This window comes from Stegastes partitus, unplaced genomic scaffold (assembly GCF_000690725.1).
Source record: "Stegastes partitus isolate 25-593 unplaced genomic scaffold, Stegastes_partitus-1.0.2 Scaffold98, whole genome shotgun sequence".
Classification (NCBI taxonomy): domain Eukaryota; kingdom Metazoa; phylum Chordata; class Actinopteri; family Pomacentridae; genus Stegastes; species Stegastes partitus.
The window spans coordinates 547,328-566,830 of record NW_007577829.1 but is presented as its reverse complement, the minus strand read 5'-3'; the positions used below and the strand labels follow the sequence as shown (position 1 = coordinate 566,830).

General features: G+C 40.4%; 2 protein-coding genes across 4 annotated transcripts in view; both read left to right on the top strand.

Moving 5' to 3' along the window:
• The window catches only part of ralgps2 (Ral GEF with PH domain and SH3 binding motif 2), a 76,193-nt gene extending 68,711 nt beyond the window's left edge, over positions 1-7,482 (top strand). For all 3 annotated transcript variants that reach the window (XM_008277463.1, XM_008277461.1, XM_008277462.1), the window contains 4 exons: positions 984-1,076; positions 1,855-1,960; positions 3,484-3,575; positions 3,666-7,482. In XM_008277463.1, coding sequence (XP_008275685.1) covers positions 984-1,076; positions 1,855-1,960; positions 3,484-3,575; positions 3,666-3,695 — 321 coding nt within the window. In that variant the 3' untranslated portion in view covers positions 3,696-7,482. The remainder of the gene's footprint in view (positions 1-983; positions 1,077-1,854; positions 1,961-3,483; positions 3,576-3,665) is intronic.
• A 3,436-nt stretch (positions 7,483-10,918) lies between these two features.
• fam20b (FAM20B glycosaminoglycan xylosylkinase) overlaps positions 10,919-19,503 on the top strand; it is a 26,883-nt gene continuing 18,298 nt past the window's right edge. Inside the window, exons 1-5 of the mRNA XM_008277459.1 lie at positions 10,919-11,098; positions 12,070-12,393; positions 13,860-14,107; positions 14,192-14,278; positions 14,387-14,496. Coding sequence (XP_008275681.1) covers positions 12,265-12,393; positions 13,860-14,107; positions 14,192-14,278; positions 14,387-14,496 — 574 coding nt within the window. The 5' untranslated portion in view covers positions 10,919-11,098; positions 12,070-12,264. The remainder of the gene's footprint in view (positions 11,099-12,069; positions 12,394-13,859; positions 14,108-14,191; positions 14,279-14,386; positions 14,497-19,503) is intronic.

The window sequence follows — 19,503 nt, the reverse complement described above, 5'->3', positions numbered from 1 at the left end:
GTTTTAATTAGTGGGTTCACTTGGTTCATTTTTCTTTTTCGTGTTTTCTCTCCATCCCATCTACGCTTTTTCCTGGTATTAGTTTTTCAAGTGTTCAGCGTGTTTATGGAGCATGATGCTTATTTTGCACTGAGCACAGTCAAGAAAAAAACTTGATCCATGAACTTTCTTCCACTTGAATGAGGTGGGCACACTTAGTCATTCCAGGGTTTTTCTTTTATTATAAAAAGTGCTATGTTGTAGAACAAAACTGAAAACAACACAACTATGAAACAGCATCTACAGTGTGTTAAACAAATCACAACATGTTTGAATCTTGGCGGCTAAGATTCTTCAAAGTCGCCACCGTTTGCCTTGATGACAGCTTTGCACAGTATTGGAAATATCTCATCCAGCATCATGAGGTCGTCACTTGGCGCTTTTCCAACGCTCTTGAAGGAGTTCCCACATATGCCGAGCACTTGTTGGCTGCTTTCCCCTCACGCTGCGGTGCGACTCATCTAAAACCATCTCAGTTGGGTTTAAGTTGGGTGATTGGTAGGGGTCGGGTCATGTGACGCAGCCCTGCATCACTCTGTTCTCGATCAAACGGACCTTTCCAGAGCCCGGAGGTGTGTTTTGGCTCCTTGTCCTGCAAAAGGAATGATGGCGAGCTCGAACCAGATGGGATGTAACAGCGTGTTGCAGTAGCCATGTTGGTTCAGGGTCGCTGGAACCAGAAATCTCACATCTCGATGCGTCAGACCAATGTCCAGGCTTCCACTGATAATAAATCTGATCAAAAGTTCTCTTGTTGGTCTTCAGTATCATTCCGCAGTGTAGGAAAAAAATAACAAAGTAGGTGTTTCCAAACTTACCTCCCATGAAGCTTCAAATTAGGACTGTAATAGCACCTTATTAAATCTTCTAAGCGTAGGTTTTCATTGACAGAATCCAGCTGAAGTAGAATGTCTGACTAGATTTCACTATTTTTGTGCCTCCAGGTGGCATCTTGGACCAAATACTGGGTCGCTCTTTGTGGAACCCAGCTCTACTACTACCCTGCCAAGTCCCTGAAGGCCACTGAGAGAAAACATGTAAGTCACACAGATGTGGACTCGCACCGGTCTTCCCTCAGTCTCTGTTTAACAGTCTGAGGATGCATTTACGGCCATCTTTGGTGCTGGACAGGTTCTGTGTGTTTGCGAGGACAACAGGTTGCTCGTAACTGCATTAACACATCTTAAAGTCTTCCATTGTGTTTGATGGAAGGGAGAGTAAATGTTCCAAATGACCCCAAAACACACTCTGTTTTATAAGTAGATGACACATGAGAGCTATTACTCACTCTTAATTACAGAATAAACTCAGAGAAAAACACTTAATGGTTATTTTTCTTGGTATGCACAGGGAAAAGGAAAATGAAGACAAAAAGCTGCACATTTTTATGTACTTTTGACATGCTTTTAAAGAAAGGAAGGAAAAAAAAACAAGTACCCTGGATGTGTGTGAGTGAGTGAGTGGTTGGATTGGATCAAGAACATTGACTGAAACTGTACAGAAGCTCGGGGAAGAAAAGGAGGCAGGATGGGCCAATAAGAGCTGGAAACGTGTGGATTTTGTGTAAATGTATATGAGTGAGGGGACTGGTCGGGTCCGGTGCAGCGGGGGGACACACAGCTGGTAGCACTCACTGAATAATGAGAGCAATGACATCACTGCAGTCCGCTGTGTCACTCACGGCATAATGAGAACCTTGTGGAGCGCACATGCAGGACCAAGAGGTTACACACACGCACAAAGTTTGCGTTAGTATTTCTGCGTGTAGACGAGCAGAGACATTATGAGAGTTAATTATCTTTTCACTCGTTCCAGTTCAAGTCCACGTCCAGTAAGAGCGTGTGTGTGGTCGGCCTAATGGCCATGATGGCAGACGATCCCGAGCATCCGGATGTCTTCTTGTTGACCGATTCGGAGCATGGTGAGACTCATTAACACAGACACATGTACACACAAACAACAAAAACAAAGAGGGGAAAGGATGAACACAAACGAGCTGTCAGGTGTCTGAAAGCTGATGCAGTGAAAAGGCAAACTGCCAGTGCAGCTTAGTTTAAATAGCGTCTAATAGTGGTTATTGTGGCACCTCATTTTGATTTTGTTCCAGTATTTTAACAAAAAAAATGCATATAAGCTTTAGTAAATTCAGAGTTTTATTAGTTGCAGTTTATTTTTTATCAGCGACAGACAGTGATGCAGCAGCCTGACTCTCCTCAGTAAATCAAAACATTTTAAAAAATCACTTTCTCTTTGTCTGTCTTGCTTTCGCAGCATTAACATTAGCAGAACTGCAGCTGCCTCAACTGCAGAGCAGCGACTAACTCAGACACTGTTTCGCTCCCTTGTTCCCTAATATGCTGTTCTCTGTCTGGGTCTAGCTCCAGAGGAGAAGTTGAATCACACAGTAATGACAGACTGAACACAAGATGCTTTTTACCAGCAGATGTTTGCTCACTAAAGAGGACATAAGATGAGCCTGTTTTAACCGTGACATGAAGGTTGTCAATCAGGATTTCTCATCATAGTCTGCATTGTGGAAATGAACACAGATGGTGAAACTGTAGACAGACAAAATCAGATTGTGTCCATCGTAGTGAACAGTGAGTCTCCCTGTCAACTACTGCTGCTCAATTATGGAAAGATCGATTATTTATCATATATATATTAATATTGAGATTTATCATGTATTTATTAAACTTTGCTTTTTTTTTAATGTCAGTGGATTTCCTTAAACTTTGAATGTAGGTCAACTCAAAAATAACAAAAAGAGAAAAATGAGGTCAATTATTTAGCACCAGGTTCTCCACAGACACGGAATGTATCAGGAACTAACTGAAATTCCACGTCGATATTGTAACATCACATCTGGGCAGGAGTTGAGTCGCAGACCTGCAGATGGTAGCGTCACACCATCGGCTCCTCACCAAACACAGACACCAAATGTCTTCTTGTACTGAGCAGGATTCCTTTTTCAAAAAACAATACTGCCTTATGATGGTGTAGCCCCAGCTTGTGTTTCATCACTAGTAGGGGAACAATCCAACGCTTGGTAATTATTTTGGTTTTTAGGATTTACGGGTAAGCGTACAAAAGATAAGGGTCCAATTGATTTATAACACAAGACAAAACAAGAGCCTCATTGTAAATCACAATAATATTTTCATCTCTGTTATGCTGCTTTCAGAAACATTGGAAAATACTAGTCAGTTAAGCTGTCAACTTCAGCCACCGCATACTCGTCATATCTGGTATTCTTCATGTTCGTACGCAGCTGTTGTTGCACATCACACACACGCAAATCATGTGACTTTGCCCTGAACTTCTTCACCGTGACTTTTGTTTTTGTTTTATCGAGCCGGCCAACATCAAGTCTTTCCAGTCCATCGAAAGAGCAGGTGGAAACGAGAGACCTGGCACCTCACGCTGTTTGTCTCTGTTGCCTAGGTAACACCTACAAGTACCAGGCGGGGAACAGAATGAACGCTTTGCTCTGGTTCAAACATCTGAGTGCTGCCTGTCAGAGCAATAGGCAACAGGTATGAAATTACACACACACACGCACACACACACACACACACAGAGTTGAGTTATTACCTGTGCTTCATAAATGCCACTTTTTTTCCCAGGTGCCAGCCAATCTGATGTCATTTGAGTGACCTGTGCCGAGGAGTGCGACAGCGCAAAGGAGAGAGAGAGAGAGAGAGGGGACGAGGAAGCAGCCGAGGAAGATGAGGAGGAGCACTGACTCAGTAGTGGGAGCTTTCACTGCCATGAGCCCTGACCGCCGATTCTCCGATTCTAGCCCTGGCCTCACTGCAGCCTCACCTGCCACCACTGCCTTAACCAGAGTTACCCTGTGTGTATGTGTACGTGTCTGTGTGTGTCTGTGAGAGTGAATGTGGATGAAGATGACTGTTTTGGATGTACTGACTACTGAACAAGGACCTGCACCACTGCTCTTGTCTCCCATTTGCTCTCGGTGTCTTTTGTTCAGCACTTCAGTGGAGCCCTTTGACCTCTCCTCTCTCCCCGACAAACTGTCCTCTGTGGGACATAAATAATCTCTTCTTTACTACGTTTTTTTTTTCTTCCTCAAGGGGTTAACTATTTTTATTTGAATCCCTGCCATGCTCGAATGCAAGATTTCCACCTTTTATCCAGCTGGATGCACAATCACAGCACGCACACTCACATCGGACTAACCCGCTGGACTTTGGAGGGTTTTGAAAACACCTTTTTACTTACTTGTTTCACACTTTGAATTGTTGGTCGCTTCAGTCACTTGACTTAAAGTCACAGAATTATTTACATGAACCACACACACACATACACACACAAACACAAACAAGCCTATTTGATTGCATCGTTGTAAACGTAAGGGCTCTGATTCGCAATCAATTCCAGCAGAAACAATTCCCACACTTCCTGAATGTGTCTAGTTTTTATTACCAGAATTTAGCCCCCCTTTTCTTTTTTTTTTTTGTCAAGTGTTATGTATGTATGTTGTGTGTGTGTGTTTCTATAACTGCATTGGATGAGGGGGTTGTGGTGGGGATTCGCTTAAATTAGAGGAATCATATCTGTGTTCCCACATAGGTACGATAATCCCAGAATCTAAGCTAAGACATGTTCATAATTGGGAAGACAAGAGTTTCTCCTTTTCAAACCTGCATTTCTCTGTTCCCCGGTGTTGTCTGCTCTCCGTCGCCCGACGTCGGCTCACAAAAGGCAACACTCGGTTCACCGGACTCACACATGCAAAACACTAAAGACTTGAAACTGTGAAAGAGTCCAAGATAGAGAGCAACAAGAACTCATGATCCATGGTTTTATCTCCTCTTCTCCTTGTTGTTTAATATGGTTGGAGCCTCTGGTCTGGAGCAGACACTCAAAGCTACCTGGAGCCATACAGAGTCTGTTTTAAATCTTGTTTGTTTATGATGTTTGTGTTGTTAGTTTCTTTTCCTTTTTTGGGGGGAGGGATGGTGCAGTTCACAGTATTACTATGTAGTAAATCGATTGCACGGCAATGTAGTTTTGTCTGTTACATTTGAATGTTACATTTTTCTTTCCTTGTTTTCCCCTTTTTGAGGATTTATTTTGAATATGTTACATTAATGTGATTTTTTTTTTTTTTTTTTTTTTTTGCCCATTGTACTGTTAACCAGGACCCAGCTCAATTTTAGGCCCTAACAATGTTGCATCTGATTTGGAAACAGCATAAAGCACCTTGGTTATAATTAGTGCCAAGCCTATGAGGTGATATTAGGAAGCTGCAGTGTAATTGGTTGTAGCTGCTGGTTTGTTTCAGTGGGATTTCCAGCTTCCACTGTGCATTGCAGACGTGTCAGTGTGCCACAGATAGACTTATCGCTGTTTGTTTTTGTGAAAACATGAGCAGGGTGGTGGTGAAGACAATGACGAGGTGCTTTTTCGCCCAATAATACTCCCAACATCAAATTTGAATTTTTTTCAAACAGCTGTTTACATTGTATGTTTACACAGTCTTTTCCCTGATATCACAATCCCTTCTCTGCTCCATGTGTACTGTATTCAGCAGGAAACATTCTGCAGAAAACGCGTCCCACCTATCAGTTAAGCTCGGAGCTAGTTTTAGGCTGTTGACGATCAGAAGGATGGGTGAACATATCCACACTCGCAGCACAGATTCCTCTCTAATGTCCTTTTACAGTTTGCCCTCCTTACCAGGCTAATGCCCAATTCATGTCTTCAACACAGTATATTGTACAATCTAACAATCCAACTTAGCTAGCTTTATTTAGTTCAGATAAACTTTACAAACTGAAGTCAGTTTAGTACCTTGAAAGATGTGATCAGTCCATTGTACTTTAACTAAAAGGAGACATTGTAGTGGATGAACCTGTGGAGGAATGAATGAGGAAGCCAAAGACAGGCCTGTGTAATGTGACAGTCTCTGCAAGTATGTGTGTGCATTTGTGTGCCTGTGCATACGGCTCTATTTTTTTAAAAGCATTGTAATTCAAGCCAGATTAGGCAATTCCTCAAGGCTGCCATCACTGCTGAGCAGTGGGGGGTAACCAGCTACCTAATAGAGTGTGTGACTGACTCCTTTCCGGGGCGTTTTGTACCGGAAGTATGACGAGAGGTTCCCTTTAGATAGAAATTGAACTCATCTGTCTGCGTCCTCTGTGGCCAAAGCTGCATAATGGAGCAGAGAACGTCCCAGAGTGAAGCACTGTGGAGGCTGACTGGTCTTTGAATACTACTGGTTGGCTAAAGAGACTAAAGAGGGCTGCGAATGAAACGAGAGAAATGGCTGAGACAGAGATCAGGGTGGGTGGTTGAGAGACTGTTTACCCGTGTTTATCTGCAGACACTGGTTACTCTCTCTTAACCTGACATTCAGGCAAGCTTAACCTGCCATCATTTGCAATGTATTGACTACGTTTGTGCAGCTAAGCAAGAATTAAAGCTAAAGACTTTCCAGGGTCTGCAGAAAGGACTGTGCACAGAAGGAGCTGCCATGTAAACAAACTCTAGACGGTCCCCATCACGTTTCCCTTCTTTGTATTCGCTTTATCTCATGTTAATTAATAATTATGAAAGAAAAAGACAAATGAAATGGCAACATATGTAACCGATGTCGACTCCTGAGTTGAAAGTTTTATACCGAACCCGACCAGAGAAGTGCTTTTGGGGACGTCTTGGAAGGTTTATTTGAAATCATTTGGGTTTAACAATCTTTCTTTTTGAGAAATACCCAGATCATATTGAGCGCTTTTAGTGAGGTTTTCCTCACTGTTACCTGAGTTTACATTCTTTTCTCTTTTTTTCTCTTTTTTTTTTATTATCATTTCTGTACAGTGTATGGTCAAAATGATGGAAACACAGATGTTTTAGTCTAGTCATTTCTTGGATTTGATACCAGTCACTACTAACATTATCGCCCCTTCGGTCGTCTATTTTTGGGTGAGAGCGGGAAATATAAAATGCCAGCCGCTCTTCATTTAATTATAATGTTTGGTTTTTATGAAGAAACTTGATTCCATGCTTGAAAAAATTCCCCTTCGCTGCATTACAAGCTCGTGTTGTTTCCTTTAAACTGACCACACTGTCTGCAAATGCACAATTTGCCCCCGCGTGAACTATTTTGAGTGAATCGCCTTCTGAATTCAGTCTTTTTAACGGTCATGTAAAAAATGTTTAACAGTTGAGATGAAGGGTTCAACCGGAGGAAGTGTTAGTCCGTTCTGTTTACCTAGGACAGCAGCAGCCTCTGTTCAAGTCACCCACGTGGACGGGGGGGGTGCGATGTATAAATGACCTTCACCTGGCTTTGAGTGCGTCTGTCTCTGCCTGTGTCATGACTGTCGGCGAGCACTGTGACCTCACTTCTGAGTGATGTGCTGCCAAGTGTGAAGACTGAGAACCAATAAACACTCTGCCCTTTTTTACTCCACACATCGGTTTTATGCTCATTGTTCTGCTGAAGGTTGTGTGTGACTGTGAAATGAGGCGTAGCCGTGTGTTCCTGACTGTGAATTGTGGTATTACACGTCTCACTACTTCCTGACAATCAGTTGCAGCCTTTTTCAAGCTTTATAAATTGCTGCAGAGCCGTAAGAATGACTTTGGGAGTTACTGTAGCTGTTATTCTGCAGAGTTTCCTCACTGGTAGGGATTCTTTGTGATAGTACTACCAAGATGTTGTTATAAAGAATCAAGATTTATAAATCAATCAACAAAATATCTTAATTTCTCAACTTAAAAAAAAAAATAACTTAGTACATTGTCTTAACTAAGAATTACTCTGCCATGTTATAATCATCTATTACACTATAGATATTAACATTACTAACAAACATTAGATCCTTTAGCAGTGAGAGTTCAATCAGTAAAAATGTGTTATGTGATTTTCATTTTTTCTCACTTAAAGCAGCATTTTCCTGACAGTCTGACTCACTGGATGTAGCTTGCCTGCCCATTGGCCTCCCCTCACCCTTATTGTGTTACTGTTTTCAAAATCTTCTTTCCTGCTGGAAATAACAACAACCTCTGCACTAGAAACCTACCACACTGAAAATTTGAAGTTTTGAGGATGGTTTGGACTGTGCAATCAGGCAGCCCTGTTATTTATTTGTGTGCGTGCTCACCTACCTGCATACAAATATTCCACCAAAACACTTCCCACATCACTATTTTGAGAGGGCAGTGTTGCTTAGCACCACCCAAAAGGACTGTGGTTGGTTTAAAGAAAGGCAAACAAAACAGAGTGGGTTCTTTTTTTTAAAGCTATATTTATTCTAATTTAGTTGAACATTAAATATTCTAGATTATTGTTAGCAAAAAGTTGACAAATTATACTAGAATAGAATGTTTTATTGATCCCTCATTGGGAGAAATCTACATGCCAAAATATAGAAAAGAAGTACTAGGAAATAATAAATTAAAAAAACAAGTGTATACACAAGATAACAAAAATATACAATAGATTGAAAAAAATATATACAGTATTTACACTGGAAAAGAAACAGACTTGTACAAATGCGCTGTGCAAAATGAATTCTAACCATATAAGACTAGATTGTGGAAAAAAAACAAAACTATTTGGCATCCTGCTATTTGCTGAAAATAAACTAATGACTCAATGTGACCGATATTCCTTGTAAACATACAGAGGACAGAAGAGCAAACAGTTGGACCGCCGTCTCTATTTGTGCAAATGTACAGTGTTTACAGAATCCCTCTTTCTCTGGGCTTTCAATTCTTATAACAACATTATTCTGAGTATGGTTGTTTTTAAGCAATTTCTGATTTTAAAAAATACACTCATTTAAACGTGCTCATTTGGCTCTAATGCAGCTTCTCCATTTGTAGTCACCATTCTGTGATTTTCACCATGTCTTACTCACATGTAATTGTTTATGTATCACTAGTAATAGTGTCTTCCAATATCCCTACTACCATACTAAATAGTACACCTGAAAAATATACAACAGATCCCAATACATAGTATGTCAAATGCAAATATATCCGGATGTTCTACTAGATCTGGGCTTGTGTGGCAGCATGGAGACCAAACCAGCTGTTCTGGCCACTCTGACCCACAATCCCTTGCACAGCGGAAGTTTCATCGCAATGTCTCAGTTGTGTAACAAGCTTGAGCTTCAGAAAATGCGCAAATAGGTGATTTCACACTGCAAATTGCGACAGATATATGAGCAAAACAGTTAAAACACAAGGCGTAATACTATGAAGAAGTAGTTTGCTGTAACTGTATTCATACTGCACGCAATGGAGACCAACGCAGACTTTGAAAGCAGACAGCTGATGCGCACATGGTTCTATTCATACAACAATAGGTATGCGTCATCTGCACTGGTCCTCATATCAAGGACTGTGGCCATAATATTTATATCAGTAAGGCTGAGTTCTGTTGTTTACATAAAAAAAAAAAACAGGGGGGGGCAGAAAAACTACCTTAAAAAAGTGATGGAATAATGTAGTGTTCAAACTTTATAACCTTACAATCACATATTGTGAAATAACAAATTACTTTTTGTAAATATACAGATATTTGATTTGGTATTGGTAGTTTGGGTGGTTATGCAGTGGTTAGCACTGTCGCCTCACAGCGAGAAGGTCCCGGGTTTGAATCTCAGCCTGCATGGGTTCTCACTAGGTTTTTCTGGTTCCTCCCACAGTCTAAAAACATGCTGAGGTTAATTGGTGACTCTAAATTGTCTGTAGGTGTGAATGTGACCGTTTGTCTGTCTCACTATGTGTAGCCCTGTGATAGACTGACAACCTGTCCACCTTGTACCGTGCCAAATGTCAGCTGGGATAGGCTCCAGCAACTATACAGAGGATACAGCAACGTATAGAAGATGGATGGATGTATGGTAGTTTTGGTGTGTTGTTTTTATGGTTAACATGTAAACTAATATATTTTTTGATTTTGCTACTATATATAATTTAACTAAGCAGAAAATTTAATTTACTTTCAGCATTTTTTTAAACTTTAAAATACATAATTTTTGTTCCAAATAATCACAGATAACTGCAAGTAACTGCTGCTGATTTAAATATAGTAAACAATTGTGTAATTTTAGCAGTCAAACGTATAAGAACAAATTACTATCAACTATTTAACAGTTAAAATCTGTAAAATAAATAAAATCTGTAAAATAACAGTAAATTGTTGAAATTTTAGATTTTAAAAGTATTTTTAAATTTACTTTATTTCATTTTATTTTACAGTGTATGATGTTGTAGGGTCTTACATTAGCCTGACTTAATCTCTATATTTAATGAGATTGTAGGGTCTCAGCCTTAATATGTATTGTAGTCAGGAAAAGCAGTATTTTTACATAACTTATGTCAGAATCAGAAACGGATTTATTGCCAGGTATAGTTTACACAATACGAGGAATTTATTCTGGTGGGTTGGTGCAACAATATAACAATAAATATAGAGTAAACAATAAATATAGAGTACATTAAAAGTAACTAAGGTAGAGTTTTAATCCCAAATATGCAAATTACTTAGATAAAATTCAATCATAAATAACATGTTGGGGCTTAACCTGAATACTTACATTTGTTAGGTTACTTTCAAATCAAAATACAAAAATAATGTTACTAATAATAATAAAATGTATATCAGTTTCGAATATTGATTATTGAGCTCCTTGATTACTAAAAAGTAATATTGCCCCTTTAAAAAAACATCGATATCGGTCCGCCTTTAAAATTGACATGTGTCAGTTTGGGGCGCTGCTTTTCTTCGTGCGTCCTGTTTAGAGTTTTTACGGTGTCACGTCGCCACCTGGCGGCCGCCCGCAGCCGCTGCAGGACGGGGAAGTGTTTCGGAAGTGGACACGGCAGGGCAGAGAAGGAATCGAAGAAAAAGGGCGGAGGAAAGGGAGCCACCGAGGGGATTGAGAAAAAAAAAAAAAAAAAAGACAAACCACCGTGACTTTTAGCACCGAGCCGAATTAACACGTTCAACTTTCGCCACACTGCGGGACTTCAGGGACACTTGGGAGCCGCTTTACATCCAGTGAGCGGACGGAAGGTGAGTGAAGCCCGTAAACACAACAGACGACGCACTGTATGCAGCTAGCAGCCTGTATTAGCTAACACACTCAGCAAGGTGTACGGCGCTTTGCTAAGCAGCTAGCTCCGCCGAGGTAGACGTGAACATACCGTGGTGGGTACAGTGAAACAATAATGCTAATAACCGAGGAGTTGTCGTGGGGGGGGAAGCGGCGTTCAGGGGTTTTTTATGCGGTCAGCGCTGCCCGGCCGTTTTCTCACGGCGGTTGAGGCACCATGAAAGAGCGATTGTACGGGAGAAGAAGCTGCCTGCGTGGCTAAACGTGAGTTAACCGAGCTGTAAAACCGTTAATTCTCATGTTTCAGGTCGCTATTGGCCGCTTTTGTTGTTATTCTGCCACGGTTAGCTGGCGAGCCATAAGGACAGCAGGTAACTGTCAGGTAAACGTGGCAGTTGTGGTACTAGGAGCTGACAAGTAACGCCCCACGTTACAGCCCATTTTCTGAGCTAAAGATGAAGGGTTTTTTTTCTTTTCTTTTTTTAATTACACGGGTCATTTTCCTCTCTGCTGGGTCCACCACCTCGGCTGACCTCCTCTGCACCACAGCAGTGTCCATCATCTCCCCTCTGCTCAGTAATAAAAGACAGGAGTTGTACATTTTTATCATCCAGAGCTGGAGAAAGAGGGAGGGATGCTGTAAATATGGCCCCACCACAGCTTTAACACAGCCTCAGCCTGTAACAGCACCCAGAGTCAGAGTCCACTCAGCTGCTGGCAAACAGAGCAAGTTTTATGGTACACTTATGAATGTACACACACACATTTAACACAGGGCGTCCTGACGCTGTGCTGCTGCAGTACTGGGTCACCCTCTGCCCTGGAGGGAAACAAGCTAGAGGGGCGGCAAATCAATCGGGTTTCTCTCCACATGTTATTGACGGTACATCTTTCATCGCTCTCTCTCCCTCTCTTGTCTCTTTCATTTCAGTTCCCTGCTCTCTTCCTGCCTGTTTTGCCCAGATTGTAGCTCCAGGGAAAAGGCACCAAAGCCCTCCGTCCTTCAGAAGTCTTGACAGTGGTGGGGAGTTGCAGGGGCCATGCATCGGGGGTGAGGAGGGGGACTCGCTTCGGGGGACAAACACAGCGTCGGGCGACGAGGAGGTCGGGGCCGGTCAGCGTGGAGATGAAGCTCAAACAGCGCATGGTGGTGCTGTGTGCCGTGCTCCTCCTGCTGGGCCTGGCCAAGATCTTCCTGCTGGATGGAGGTGAAGGATCTGCAGCCACCCGAAGGGACCTCAGAGCATTTCGCAAGGTCAGGGTGCAACTTTTTTTTTTTTAGCCTTGAAAAACAGATGTATAAAAAACTCTGCTGTCATTAGGGAGAGTTTTATTGATGGGAAAAATCTCTAGCTTGTGTGATGTGTCGGGGAAATGCTACACCTGGGTTCTACCAATGAATAATAATAAACACACTGCTGGGCTGTCTTTAAATTTAATGTTGTTGGAGATGAAAGTACTTCAGTTCAGTGGGGAAGTGACCTTACTCCTCTCTCCCTCCAAAGAAGAAGTATGGCTGTATTAGTTCTTATAGTGAACACAAACCCTTTTCCTGTTGTAAATAGGTTGTTAGTTTAAACCCGATGGTACGGTGTTTCAAAGCATGTAAGAAATGCTGAGTCCAACTTTCCAGAGACAGGAAGAGGTTGGCCTCAGACCTTTATCCTTTTGACCCTTCAGAAACTCTTCAACAATTATGCTGAGCTACATGAAAGTTGCTCGACTAACATGAAAATAGTTCCCCAACAACAGAGATACATTGACATAAAATGAACGTATAGATAATTGATAATCTAAGAATTCGTGGTTGATTTTACTTGTACACTCATTACATCATGTTTATTGCTACATTTCTGCAAATGGACACATTTTTGCGTTAAAATCAGTCTCTTTATCACATGAATTCAGTGCATCTTCTAGAGACTAATGACCTCACGTGATCAGTAATCATTTATCCATTGACACCACAATCTACCAATCATCTCGCCTTACATGCTGGTAGAAACTAGTTAAGCAGCTGCAGTTTTGGTCAATTCAGTTCACCCAAGTTTTATTTATATATCACTGATTCACAACAACTTATGGAAAGGTCTGGATAATAATCTTAAAACAAGGACAACCCTAAAAAGAATTCTAAAAAAAAGATATATATACCAAAAAATTTAAAAAAAAGACAGCAAAAGGAAATAATGTGGAACAGTAAATGTGTTCTTGGGTTTTCGAAAGAGGTATGAAAGTATAAGGTTTGAACAAACAGGTAAACCGTAAATGAATGTACAGACATGTACCAGATAGGAGCTAATAAGTTAAACTTCATCCTACTTTTTTTCAGACATTATTTTCTCTACAGCATGTCAACAATGAAATAGAAGTCTGAGAAAAATGACATTACAAGGAGATACAGGCTTTCTTTGAAGTTCTTTAGGAGTAAAATCAGTGGATTATGTGCATATCCTGTTGCTACCGTACCAGAAAAAGAAACCTGTTGAAAGTTTATGGTTCCAACAAGATGTTTTCATGCTTGAATAAGATCTTTTCATGTTACTGTGCCAAACAAACTTATTTTAAACATTAATTCTTCAGCCCTACAACTGAAGGAGTTTCTTTTCTGCAACTGAATCCTCCTTGTCAGTGTTTCTCTCCTGTTCTTTGGTTACTTTGCACCTGAATGTCAACAAACTCTGTGTAGCTCAACTAACAGTAATCACTCAACTGTGACAGATGGAAGCCGGTCTTTCTCTGTCTCGAGGAGCTCGCCTCACCCACACCCTGCAGTCTCCGTGGGAGATAGCGAGCCAGTGGGTGGGTCCCAGAGAGGTGTACCCTGAGGAGACCCCTGAGCTGGCCGCCGTGCTCACGGCCCTGAGCACTGCCAGGATAGAACGGGCCGACGTGGGCTACAAGGGCACGCAGCTCAAAGCCCTGCTGGTGTTGGACGGAGGACAAAAAGTTGTCTTCAAACCCAAGAGGTCAGACACATTAAAGATGGGATTACGCACTCGAATCTTCTGTTTAGGTTTGATTAAGTTTACACTCTTTACACCCTCGTTCAGATACAACAGAGACTACGTGGTTGAAGGAGAGCCATACGCAGGCTATGACCGACACAACGCTGAGGTGGCTGCTTTTCACCTGGACAGGTTTGTCGCCATCCTGATTTGAGCGTTAACATCTATTGTCTCTGATCTACCAGCGGAGCAGCGTTTCTCTGTTGTAATCCTCTAATATCATGTGCTGTCGCTCTGCAGGATCCTCGGGTTCAGGAGAGCACCTCTGGTTGTGGGTCGAAATGTCAACCTGCGAACAGAGATCAAGCCCGTGGCCACAGACCAGCTGCTGAGCACTTTCCTCATGCAGGGTGAGTCTCTCTGCCCACTCCTTTGTCTTCTCACAAAGTTCACAAACAAGCTTCGAGGAAAGCAAGGTGAGGTTGCCCAAAGAAGGGTGTGAATGGAAGATGTCTTTCTTTTCCCCCTTTTGACTCATCCGTCCACTTTCTCTCTCACACAGTTTTCAGTCTGTCTGTCAATCAGTCTCGCTCTCTGTCTCACTCACCTTTCCGCTTTTATTTTTCTTACTTTTTCAGTCAGCCTTACAAACAGGATGCACCCTGTCACGTCCTGTATGCTGAAGGTGTTGCACCGTTGCCCTGTCAAATACAATAAAATCATGCAAGAACAGTTATAAAAGCCACAGATGGATTTTATTGCTGTACTCGTATTTTTTATTTTTTTACCATTGATATTTGGAGTTAAGCTTATGAGACACATCTTAAAAATAAAGTACATACTTATACAAGAGCCCCACAATAACTACCCCCTGTATCAAAGGGAAAGTCCACCAATTTCACACATCAAGGTCTGACCACTCATATACAGTCAGCCTGTTAAAACAAATGTTTTTGTAGGTCATGAAACTTTCACGGGTACATATTGTCATTTATGGGAAAATCCATCATTGACTCAACTGTCAGGCCTCCAATTCTGACCATCTTTTTCTGATATTTGTGTCACCATCTTCATCACATTGTAGTACAGAATGTCAAGTGTCACTTTTTTTTTTTGTCGATTGTGGACTACATTACGAAGCAATAAGCAGGAACTGTAAGGTAATTTTAGATTTTTGAAGCAGGACTTTTTTCTTATTGTTTGTGATTACCCTCAGTTTTTTTTCTAAAAATAAAAGATATATCTAAACATTTTTAAAGAATGTTTTTATTGTAGGCCACATTGGTACATGAAAGCAATCCTATTTTTTCATTTTTCTTTCTGTAACATAATAGTGACTACAATTATTTTGCAGATTATATGCAAAATAATGGGCGATGTAGCCGAAACGCAACACTTGTGTGAGACGACAAGAGCAAAAAGCAAGAGATCAAGATAAAGGAGAAAAGTGTGTGAAACAGATTAATAAACATATATGCAACTACCACTCCTACAGGATTAATATTATCAGTCATTCATCCAACACCTTCCTACTCAGATTTGTCACCTTGCCTTGTCATGCTCGTCCTTTGTGCAGTCTTTAATCTGACCTTCTTCAAATGGAGAATCTTACTCAACCACATCTAAAAAACGAAGGTTTCATCAGATTTCCATAATCACAAAATATGTGGGCTTTTTTTTTTTATGCCAGTACAGTATTGAGATACAGAAGTCAATTGTTACAATAAGAGTTCAGAAAATATAATAATAGTTGACATGTTATTTTAGAAAAATGCAGAATATACAGTAATATACTATACGTACATACAGTATAACTTAAATATATTAGTGACCTGTGACCGTGGATTTTACTCATGGTTCTCACCCCTGACTTTCATTGAAGCAGCGATTTTTGAATTTCCACTTGTTTGGCAAACACAGAGATTGTCAGATATCTAGTAGAGTTACTTCTAGAGTATCAAATGTAAGAATTTGTGACTTTTTCTTGTTTTATGAGGACAAATTTTTATTTTTGTTTGCGACTGATTCACTAGCTATTCAGACCGCTCATGTGTCGGATGTTCATCTCGTGGCCCCCTATATTTAAAGCTTCTTTTTACTGCCAGTCAACTTGAAGGGTTAGTTAGAATTTTTTGAAGTGTGGCTTTATGAGGTACTTATCTCCAGTCAGTGTGTTGCCTACAGTAGCGTTGGCAGTCACTGTTCTCAGAAGCAGAAAGGAACACTGGCACACAATGGACTCTTGTTCGTCAAGGGAGCAGCAAAATGTATTTCAGCCACCAAAAAAATGACCCACCTAAAGTGTAAGCTTCTATTTAGATTATTTTTACCGCTTTCCCATGTCATTTGGAATCCATTTCTGCCTGAAGCTGTTATATCGCTCTCTTCAAATCCACCAGACTTCATGAACAAAAAAAGGAATTTTACCTCACCTGCTGCTCTTGCATTGTCAGCATCAATTAGTTTTTAGACGATAGTTTGGTTCTGAACTAACTTTTTAAAGCATTAGGTCACAAATTAAGACAAGCAGACCAACCAATCGATGCAGCAGTAGATCCACAACTTCTGTGCTCTGCAATGTCAAATTAGTCTTTTTATCAGTCAAGTCTTGTGGCTTTGAAAAAGGTGATATAATGTTGGTTTCAGTTCCCCGTCAGCGGTGGCTTTACAGGAAAGTAAGCGGTACAAGTTTTCTAAATACAACACACGCATTTGAACTGTGATTAATTTTAGATATTTTAGACGGCTAAAGATTTTTGCCCTCCGTCCAGAGAGCTGCACTGCTTCACTTCTGTGCCGCCACCCATGTATGTCTCTCCATACAGGACATGTGACGGTTACTGTGGGTAATATACCAACTATGAATAAATGCCTCATACCATCCCACTTTAAAAGTCCAAACTAAACCTTTACCATGAGTCATCACTCTAAAAATCTTTACATTTGGGGGTTAAAGCAGTTCAGCAAAGTAAAAGCCGTTCCTGCAATGGAAAAGGCAGCTACACAGATGTGTCATTTAGCCCTCAAAGGTGGTCGTTAGGAAAGGGAAACTTGTAAACGTTGGTTACCCCTAATGGAAAAGTTACCTGATCCGAGGTACATGTAGTCATACGATCAGTTCTGATTGTATTTGACTTTATTTTTGAATTTTCTGGCATTTTCTCACAGCTTCCAACTGCATCTAATCTCTAGAAATGTTAACCAGTTATGAGATTATCTACAGAATGTCTTTATTGTGGGCGACAAACCGTTAACGCCGCATTATCAAACAAAAGCTATGCTCCCACACGAAAACGATGACTGAAGGCTTCATCATCTTGACTCGGCGTCTGCTAAAGTCTTACAGGTGCTCAGAGTTTAACAATCGTAAAATGTATTGAAGGACTAAAGAAATACCATATTTCAAGATTGTTATGTTGCACCTCAAAACGAACCTCAAAGCGTTTCAAACAAGTCGTGTTTCTTTTGTGAAAGGCCTGTCTCGAATGCGCTCAACAAATGAAACCAAGGTTAAGCTGTTTCATAACTCTGAGCAGCTCTTGGTGTTGAAAACACGTCAACAGCTGCAAATATCACAAATAACAAGACAGTGCTACAAAAATGAACAAAAGCGCTGCAGTAAATCAAGCCGAAGAGGAGAGACGGCCTGGCAGGGCGTTGTAGAGCAGCAAGGAGTTTAGACTTTGACTTCAGTCGAGATAAACCCAGACTTTGAACCTCTGTTAGCTCAGTGTCTTGCAGAGTTGAATCTGGTGCGACCAATATGAACCGTCTCTGTATCATCAAAGAAATGTGCATATTATTTGCAGCATTATTGGAAATATCTTTGGACAACTAAATACAAAACATCAACAAGTAGTAACTGAATATAAATATTTAGAGTCAGTAATTGATGAAAACTACGTGTGTCTTTGAATGGTTTTGGGTGAACAGACATACACTTCAGTATTCTGACTTTCTGCTTTTATTAATTGCTATTTTTCTTTATTAACAAACTTAATAAGATTTTTAATGTGTTTAGCAAGATGGCAGGTCAACAACAACAACAACACTGCTTTGTGAGTCCCTTTTAAATAAGTCAGACTGATTGAGAAATAGTTGCCTTGTGCTTCATGTGACTCTCAACGTGTTTGTGAATCTAAAGTGTTTGACATAAAGGTTAGAACAGATATGCCAACCGCGCATTAAATGAGTATCAATATGTGAAATGTTTTTTACACCAGAGGGCACGGGCGTTGATGTTTGAGTCATTGTCTGTTGGTGATTGTGTCTGTGGAATTTTTACAGATTTTTCGCCCTTATCAGGGAAACATATTGCTGCCACAAGGGAAACAGAACAACACATCAGTATCTTTTTATAATGTAAAGTTTATTGATGTAGTACGATATTATTCATGCTTCGAGATGACATTTTCACATGATTACAATATGCAAACTTAACACCTCATAGCACAAAACTTCTCTTACTATTGAAACTCATATTTGAATGAGGTGCGTGGAGAAAATTTCTATATATGTAAATGTGTATGATAGTTAATGCTTGAATGGAGACATGGCAAGATTCTGCTGGTATTGACCACAGTGGATGATGTGATAAGCGCAGTACACAAAGAAGAAATCTAAAATACATGGTGCTGTACAGAAAGAAAAATGAGCGCAGTCCTCTGGGGAAAGCATCATTTCTTATTGATCAGCTGGAGGGGCACAAAACGCTTCGTGGATATCTAATTTACCACAATATCATCCACTGTGCTCAATGCCAGCGTGTCTCGCTGCGTTTTCACCCTGGCATGAAGTAGAACTTAATCAAATATTGTATTTTTGTCATATTTTATTTCTCAATTTATCAGTATACAACTCATTCAAACAAGAGTTACCGGGTTGTAGAGTGAAACATCTCAAGTTAAAACAAGTTCAATGGGTGTAGTGAGTTTGTATGTCGCAATCACGTGAAAATATCTTGTCAAAAGAGAAAAGCATCATGTTAGAACAATAAACTTTCAATGTTATAATGGGACTGCTTTTCTTTTTCTGGTGTGGCTGCAATAGGCTGCGTACATAAACAACTGTTTATCTTCCTAAATAACTTCAAAGAAAACCTGTATCTACTTCTAATGATAGATCATTTTTTTATATTTATTTGTTGATTAGTTGTAGAACTGCAATGATTATTCAAATGGTTGTTAAATTAATCATCAACTGTTTTGATAATTAATTGACTGGTTTAACTAGTTTTTTAAGAAATAAAAAGTGAAGCTTCTCTGATTCCAGCTTAATGTTTATAATTTATAATGAATATCTTTGACAAAACAACACATTTGAGGACATCACCACTGATTGACATTTTACAGTTTTCTGGCATTTTATTGATGAAACAAGTTACATATTTGGGCTGTAAGGTGGATCAGTGGTTAGCA